This window comes from Lactuca virosa, chromosome 3 (assembly GCF_052849685.1).
Source record: "Lactuca virosa cultivar CGN04683 chromosome 3, Lactuca_virosa_CGN04683_v6, whole genome shotgun sequence".
NCBI classification, from domain to species: Eukaryota; Viridiplantae; Streptophyta; class Magnoliopsida; order Asterales; family Asteraceae; genus Lactuca; species Lactuca virosa.
This window is the reverse complement of record NC_136428.1, coordinates 249,157,714-249,166,649: the sequence shown is the minus strand read 5'-3', so window position 1 is coordinate 249,166,649 and position 8,936 is coordinate 249,157,714. Positions and strand designations below refer to the sequence as shown.

Here is an 8,936-nt window from a genome sequence, read left to right as displayed (position 1 = left end):
TTTAAACCTGTATTTACGATACCTGCTTTCCAATGTATTGGCTATCCGTTGAAACACATTTTTTCGCAAACAAAATCTTCTTTTGAAATCGCTAGGTTGGTAGGCACAATTATCCGCAAAATAATTGTTTACTAGACGTTTATGCCTTTCTTCACGATCTATGTTTAACACCGCATGTCTTGTGAGTAGTGAAGTTGACTCTGGCTGTAGTAGCACATCCATAGAAATATTGGTACATCGTACTCACAAACATATCGTCGCCGTAGTTATCATCATTGAATGGATGGAACGGATCAAAATATCCATTTTTTTGTTTTGAAATTGAGAGAAATAAATGCATTTTGTAGGTAAAAATGAGTAAAATATGTGTATTTATAGTATATAAAAATAGGATTTTTATTTTTTATTTTTATTTTTTTTGGTTTGTGACCATTTAACAACGGTCGAAAATATGACCATTTTGATCGAAACTAGCAACCCAAACCCCGTTGCCTCCCGTTACCACAGTAACGCGCAATCACATAACGTCGGATGACGCATGGCTGGGTGGTGTGCTGGCCATTATGACGACGTTATTTGGTGTCCACATCGGATTAACGGGGTAACCCATACCAGATAGTCTAAATAGTTTAGGTTATTTTTTATTTTAGATTGTCGCTTTTGTCATAGATAGGGAAAGTAAAAAGTTCATCTTTTTCATTTAAAGTTTCTTCATTGTAGTGAGATATGCTGATCATATAAATCCATAAATATTTCACCAATTTCTTGTTTATTTGAGATTGATTCATCAGATATTCTTAATTTCACCATTATCATCTTATAATCTTATATCTGATATTCTTAATTTCACCATTATCATCTTATAATCTTATATTGTATATGAATCTGGGTTACTACAGTCTTAAGACCAATTGTATAAAAACTTTCAATAGTTGTATCTATGTTCCAAGACCAGGTAGACCAACTACATAATTTCATCTTTATAATATAAAATCTTTAAATATTAATTTGAACAGTACATTCTTTAGAATAAAAGTTAACCAACAAAGAAGCAAAGTTGCAAAAAGCAGTTCCCTTTGTAACATAAAACAAACCCAATTCGCAAGAGTCACAAAAAAAGTTATTAAAACACCACAAAAAAGGGTGAAAAAGGGAGTGTTTCACTTTTCACTCCCAATTAGTCAATTACATCCGGTCATCTGACCGGTTTCGGAGACCGACAAAGTTGATCACCACCACGGCGATGTGGAGACACATACGGGCAGCCCGGAATCGAAAGGCTCCTAATCGCCTGCCCTTTAAACCCTCCTCCACCACTTCCACCGCCCTGATTGCCGCCCATATGCACCGCCTGAAAATACGGCGACGAACATGCCATATCCTTGAGATTCACGAGTGGTTTCAAAACTTCATAAACATCGCTCATTAAGGGTCGAGCTTTTGGGTCACGATTCAAGCAAAGCGCGGCTAATTGCGCGGCTTTTTGTGCACCTCTAACGGAGAATCGACCTTCGAGAAGTGGATCCATTAATTGGTAGAACCGCCGTCTTTCTCCTAGATATGGTCTTGCCCATTCTACAAGGTTGTGTTCTCCGGTGGGTCGGTTTTTGTCCATGGATCTTCGCCCGGTTATCATTTCGAGTAAAACTACTCCGAAACTATATACGTCGCTCTTTGATGTTAGGTGACCTGGCATTTGTTGGATTGTTGTTAGATATAGAGTGTAGCATGAATGTAATTTCATGTTCATCTACTCCGATTCAGATTATCAGATCAGATAAATAGTTATAGTTATTTGTTATTCGACATCTTTTATTAGGGCAAATGGTTACTTATTCATGTTAAGATAATGAGTTATTTATTATTTGCATCACTTTTAAACAAGATTTGTCAAATGGTTATTTACTCATTTCATATAAAATCTCACTTTGAAAACAGAAAGAAAAATAGTAGTTTATACACATTATGACATTAAGATGAGGTAAAGATAAAGAGTCATTTGTTATTAACATAACATTTAGACAGAGGACAACATGGTCATCTACTCATTTCTTTGACTTTAGATAAGCAGTCATATGTTCACATTTTGATAAGCCAAGGTAATTGGTTATTCAGCAGCAAAGGGTAAAATGGTCATTTCTTAAATACTTTTTAAACATTTATACCTGTCATCACATACTCGGGTGCAGCATAACCATAAGTTCCCATCACACGAGTCGATACGTGTGTATTATCTCCTTCCGGACCATCTTTAGCAAGTCCAAAATCAGATAGCTTCGCGTTATAATCCTAAAACAAGAACAAAAAACAATTAAAATTTATCAATCATAAAGATGAATATCATAAATAAATAAATAAAAAGTCAAAAGCCACAAACCGCATCTAGTAAAATATTCGATGTCTTAAAATCTCGATAAATAACGGGTCGTTCGGCTTCCTCATGAAGAAAAGCAAGACCCTTTGCTGCACCTAGAGCAATTTTCATTCTAGTCCCCCAAGGTAGTGGCAATGATCCTGCCAAAATACAATCCGATGTAGGGCCCGTTTGTTATAGTACAAGACAAAACAGGTTGTACTGTGTTTGGTTGCAGTGGACTGGAACCAATGTCAATAGGACAAAAATTTCCACCGGAAAAAGCATGGGACAAAAAAGGAAGAATTTATTGTCCAACCCAAAAAGTGTGACAAAAGTTGCACACAAAAAGGTGGGAGAGAGACTTGCTCGTACAAAAGACATTAATGCCCTCCTCATCATCCTCATTGAAAGCAGCCTAGAAAGGTAGTTCGTGCGTAATTTGGCCTTAATTTGATAAGATAATATGAGCATCTTGAAAAGGGTTAAACGCAAGAAAAAGCAACGTATTTTCATTGATGTGTTTACTATAGCATCCTACTTTCATTTTTACCTATTACACCATTGTATTTTGAAAATTTGACCAAATAAAAGCAATTTTCACCGCTAATAAGAAAAAAAAATAAATGAAAGTACATTGCTATTTCTTGCATATAACCCTCCCAAAAAAAAAATTCTTGAATAATTGTCTATAACATATGAAAAAAGAATCACATACTTCTAAAAAGATGGTTTTCAAGGCTTCCACGAGGCATAAACTCGTACACAAGCAACCTTTGATCATCCTCAATGCAATAACCGATCAATTTAACCAAATTCGGATGCAAAAGATCACCAAGAAAATTAACTTCCGCCTGCCACAATTTCAACATCAATAAAACCCATCAACCATAAATAATATACCAAAAAAAATAAAATAAAAAACATAGTTTAAAAATATATATATATATATATATATATATATATATATATATATATATATATATATATATATATATATATAAAGGGTCATACGAGCCATTCTTTGTGACCCTGAAGACCATCATGATTGAGGGTCTTGACCGCAACGGATAATCCTGTCCCGGGCTTCACGGGTGTTGTCCCATTCTCATTGATCCATCCTTTGAAAACACAACCAAATCCACCTTCACCAAGAAGGCTTTCGGGTCTAAAACTCCTTGTAGCCGATTTAAGTTCATTGAAATTGAATTTTCTAAGTTGTGATGCAATTTTTAGATCCTCGGTTGCATTTGGAGTTGATGGAGTGCTTTCCGTGTTGCTAGTGGTTGCAGATAAAGTCGGGTGGACAACAGGTTGATCCAAAATTTTGTTGTTTGTAGATTTACTTTCAACTTGTTCATGTAATAAACACAAAATCAAGGGACAAAATTAGTCATATAGATAAATTTGGGGTGGTATAAATGTATAATAGTATATTCGTAACTCAACAGTTGCAGTGTGAGAGTTTTAATTCCAATATGGACTGGGCTCCTTGTAGAAATTGGGCACTTATAGTGGGCCATCTGACATGATGCTTCTGGGACAGTACGAGTGTGGGCCAGCTTAGGGGTTATGAAAAAGTAACTTTTTTGCGGAAAAGAATTCAAAGGTATATTTTTTGGTTTAGATCATTTCCATAAAAAGATATGAATTTCTTTTATTGGAATCTAGAGTGATTTCATGTTCCGAAATTAGGTTGTGTAAAAAGCATGAATAATAGAAGAAACTTTGAACACATAGTCGACATAATAAGAACATAACATAACATACTTTCACTTCATTTCTAATTTGGTTACTAGACTTTAACATTGTACTATAATCACTATACTTATCAAGATTAATACTTTGGGTAATTTCGGACAAATGTGACATGACATAAAACTGAATGTTTTTCTATTGGCAAACTACACACACACACACACACACACACACAAAAAAAAAAAAAAAAAAAAAAAAAAAAAAAAAACATTATAATTGTAATCTTGCAGCTTAACTAGTTATCCATCATGTTTTTCAATAAAATCATAAAAGTTTCAACATTTTTCTAGATTAACTATTTTGACCGAATATAAGTAACATGTCAAGATGGTTAATTTCAAAAAATACAGGTGAAACCTATTATAATTGGTCAAAATAGTTGATTTAGAAAAATATATGAAACTTTTACGGTTTAATTGGAACAAATAAAACATTAGTGAATAAATTACAAAAGTGCCCAAAATATAATTATTTTTTAGCAATTTTCCCTTTTTCTTTAGAAAAGCCGATGGTTTTGGAAAGTTGAAATCTTTTAGTAATGATAGTGACTAAATTAGAAATGAAGTGAAAGTATGGTGCTTTTTATCGAAATTTCCCCTTTAAAGAATGACAATTCTCTACAAATGGAAACCATTGAATGCAAGATACACTTGAAATGCATAAATTGGATATGATCACAAGAACTTGGACAATTAGAATCAAAACAAGCATAATAGAAGCAATTGAAGTAGATTTCAAAACAAATATTGAGTTATTAATTTGGTCATAAAGAAATTTGCTAAAAATTTCATACCATATGGAATGCTATTCCCACAAATGGAGTTTTCCACTTTAGACCTTGTGGAAATGCATCTCCCCAAGAATCTGAACTTAATCCAACACCCTCGTATCTCAATCTCGTCTTCTTTCTTCCTACTTTCCTCCATTTTATCCAAACTCAAAGTTCCAATCTTTTCAGGCATTTTTCTTCCGAAAAAACCCCTAAAAGATTCGACTAATAAACCCCCATAAGTCAACAAAGATTCTACACTTCAAACGGAATTCTTGGAAAAGACCCAATGTGGTCCAAAATTCGTTACGCTATCAAGCATTATCAAAAACCAGAAGCAAGCGTACAATAAATGAGAGAACAAGTGAAACCCAGATGAGAAATTAGGTTGAAAACTCGAAATGAGCCCGGAAATGATCAAATGGGTATGCGACAGATCACAAAACTGTCATGCAAAACAAATGACAGAGAAAAAAAAGTGTAAAAGAAGGCTTCGAGAACCCTAAAGCATCAACAAACTAAAGGGTAAAAGAGTTAAGATGAAAAATGCAGCCTTTTCTTGATACGGACATGATCAAATAGAAAAGGGGTATACATAATTAGATATGAATGTAGATTTTTTGAGTGTTTAGTAAAGAAAAGCATAAGGGTGTTTTCCTTTTAACTTTTTTCAAGAAAAAGAGGAGACGACAGGGGGAGTTATCGATGCGAAGCAATAAAATCAAGATGAGAGAGATAGTGAGGAGAATTTATGTGAGATAGGGGAAACGTGCGTTTCGCGTGAAATGCAGGGGAGGGGTAGGGAAGGACTGGATAATGTGGACAGGGAAAAGAGATGAAAGGAAAACTACAGGATGATTGACAAAATTACACCTACAAGAATAGAGGGCATTTATTTTAACCCCTAAATCTTAAATAAATTCCTTTCAATCCCATCAAGGATATAGTTATTTATATATTTTTTTATTTAAAGCTATAAGTGGGTATCACTCCACCAATTAAAAATAATGCTGGCATATTATCGCCCATCATTATTATTTTGTAGACTAAAATATAAATTTGGTCCTTATAGTTAGCAAAAAAAAATATGGATGAAGTCCAAAATCTTTTCAATTTGAACCACTGGTTCAAAATTGAATGTTTTTTGTGGATATGGTCTCTGTCTAACATGAAAAGACTTTTTTGCCCTTCGAATTTCTTTTTTACATTATTTTTATGTTTTCCTAATATTAGAAAATTTTGAAAAGACCACCGTCTCTCTCTCTCTCTCTCTCTCTCTCTCTCTCTCTCTCTCTCTCTCTCTCTCTCTCTCTCTCTCTCTCTCTCTCTCTCTCTCTCTCTCTCTCTCTCTCTCTCTCTCTCTCTCTCTCTCTCTCTCTCTCTGCCAAAAAAAAGTTAACTCACTCATCATCTTCTTCTCACCCCTTCCCTCCATTGATGAACAAAATAACAACCACCCTTCTATCCCCATTCCTGATCCCATGACAAGCTTCTTCCTATGTATCTTCAAGACAATGAAAAATCAAAGAAAGGTGACAACTCATTTTTGATTTAGAGGTTGCGATTAGAAAGAAGAAACGAGACAGAGAGTTCATCGGCGGCTAGGTCACAATGGGAAAAAGAAAGAAAAGAAAGTTCGATGGTTTCAGGGAGTTCAACATATCCTAATACCCGTTATCGCTCTCCGTTGTCGCATCCGATCTCACTTATCTCAACTGAAATTCAACTGAATTTCAGGTTTGATTTTACATGTTTCGTCTTCATTTCCCCGATGTCTACATCTTACTGGAAATCACACATAGTTAGGGTTAAATCCAGCACTACATACCTCTTCTTTATGGGATCAATCTTATAAATCACACATCTTTTGGAAATTCCAATGAACCTATGACGATGAAGGCAATTGTGTGTGTGTGTGTTCATCCTCTGAAATTTGAAATAAGTGTATGTGTGTCTATGTTCATCTGTTAAACTCAATGAACTTGACGAACTTTAGGAGGAAACCCTAACCATCGACTACCAGCCAAAAAGAGCTCCAGCGGGAGACTTCTGATTCTCTGGAATCTCTATATTAGGTATATTTAAATCATTTTGCTTTTGGGTTCAAGGGGTTTCAAGCTTTAGGTTTGTAAACCTAATCGAAGAAGAAGAAAATGGGTTTCTATGGCTTGATTCTGTTTTTTGTTCATTGATTTTGGGACGTTTGGAGAAGACGATGTATAGAAGAAGGATGTGCGTGCGTTAGTGTGTGTGTGTGAGAGTGAGAGAGAGAGAGAGAGAGAGAGAGATAAAGAGAGAGGGATGCGGTGGAATCGGGATAAGGTAGGTTTTTTTCTTATTTTCTAATAATTAAAATACTAAAATAAAGACATAAATATAAAAATAAATGTAAAAAACAAATTGAAAGGGTATAATAGTCTTTTTAAGTTTGATAGGGACCATATCCACAAAAAATAATCGATTTTGGACTAGTGGTGCAAGTTGAAAAGATTTTGGATTCCATCCACATTTTTTTGATAACCACAGGGACCAAATTTGCAGTTTAGTCTATTTTCTACAAATTTCCATGACAATTCCTTTAGACTATCCGATGTGGGCAATGTTGTGGGCGTTTTTGTCGACGTGGATGTCTATAACGTCGTGGTAACGGCTGGAACACCGTCCCCCCTCAACCCCTCGTTGCATCTCGTTGCCAGGAAAACGCCCCACAACTCCCGTTTCTCTCTTCTTCCTCTCTGTTTTTCTTCTTTCTTGGCCTCACAATGGCGTTTTCATAACCGAATTTTACTCTCTGCTTTTCTTCTTTCTTGGCCTCACAACCACGTTAAGAAAAAATAAAAATAAATTGCATAAAAAATATATGTCATATTTTTTGGGGATTTGATTTTTCATTTTGTTGAACGTCTCGAGATCTCTTGCTGAAATATTTGGATTCGGTTCCATGTTAAACATTTGCATATCGGTCAACATTTGTTGTTCGAAACCGAGTTTTAATCTTTATTGGAATTTCTTAGTAAGAAATGTCAAATGTAGATCGAGTTTTGATGCAAACTTATCCACGACATATTCAATGATGTTTGTTCTCCATGATGACTCCTCTCGTCTCGCCTTATCCTTTGCAGTCGGTTGTTTCCATGTTACCTCCGGTGGAGACTCCTCGTAGTTTTCATTTAGATCCACTCTTACACCAACGTCTGATTTGAATATTCTCGACCATTTTGCTCCACTAGATTATTAAATATTTTGTTAAAGCTCGTGCGAGCTAGCATCAACTCGCGTCATTTTCCGTTTAGGTCGTCGTTGCTCATGTAAATACAGTTTCCCATTATATTATGGAATTGTGTTAAAACTTGCTCCCAAAAAGACGCCAAAGATTGATTGTTACCTTTTTAGAATTGTCGGAGACCGATATCCAAGCTTGCCACAAATTCGCTTCCTCGTCGTTTTTGGAGTGTTTGGGGTGTTTGAGTATTGATCTATAGGTAGAAGAAAAAATAGAAGAAAGATTGTAAATAACAAAGTGGTACGTGAAATGGAAAAAAAAATGTATTTATAATAGTTTAGATTTAATTTTTTTTAAACATACAAATAGTTTTGTGAACGTTCGGAGGGAAAACCAAAGAAAAATGAGTGGTCAAGCGTCAAATAAATCACAATTAATCACAACCACACCCCATAACGCCACCCGGGGGTGGTGTTCACGTGCATAACATAACAGACATCACACGCCTTCATCACTTCTCCACTCCGGACAACCTAATATAAATTAAATCCATTAACCTTTTTACTTTTTAATTTAGTTATTTAAACTATAAAAATAACATCAATTTTTTAGCATTTAGGCTACATGAGTGGGCTCAGTAGGTGCTAAGCACATCCCACCTGGACTTGTACACATCCTATACAACGAACTCGGGATGCCAAGTTTGGTGGCTTAATTCGGTATGTTTTCGATGAACTATCTCCTCTCTTACCCATATATCTTCTCCTTCTCTCTTCTCGTTTCTTTCATTCCCTCTGTTTGACATCATGTTTGACAAAATGACGTAGAGGATG

General features: G+C 35.2%; 1 protein-coding gene across 1 annotated transcript; it reads right to left on the bottom strand.

Annotated features, from left to right (window-relative positions):
* Nucleotides 1–972: 972 nt before the first annotated feature.
* On the bottom strand, nt 973–5,748 carry LOC145167107 (serine/threonine-protein kinase PBL34-like). The gene is made up of 6 exons (XM_079086200.1): nt 4,905–5,748; nt 3,368–3,705; nt 3,072–3,207; nt 2,378–2,514; nt 2,166–2,289; nt 973–1,689 (listed from the first exon to the last, which is right to left on the bottom strand). The coding sequence occupies exons 1-6, from the start codon at nt 5,071–5,073 to the stop codon at nt 1,196–1,198; spliced, it is 1,398 nt and encodes a 465-aa protein (XP_078942326.1). The 5' UTR covers nt 5,074–5,748; the 3' UTR covers nt 973–1,195.
* Between the last annotated feature and the right edge of the window lie 3,188 nt (nt 5,749–8,936).

What these genes read in the sequence shown, in the direction of transcription:
- LOC145167107 (XM_079086200.1), bottom strand. Translation starts at nt 5,073, where the DNA reads ATGCCTGAAAAGATTGGAACTTTGAGTTTGGATAAAATGGAGGAAAGT. An exon ending in TGGGAATAGCATTCCATATG is followed by an intron (nt 3,706 to 4,904) that starts GTATGAAATTTT and finishes TACATGAACAAG; the next exon opens with TTGAAAGTAAATCTACAAAC. An exon ending in TGAAAACCATCTTTTTAGAA is followed by an intron (nt 2,515 to 3,071) that starts GTATGTGATTCT and finishes GTATTTTGGCAG; the next exon opens with GATCATTGCCACTACCTTGG.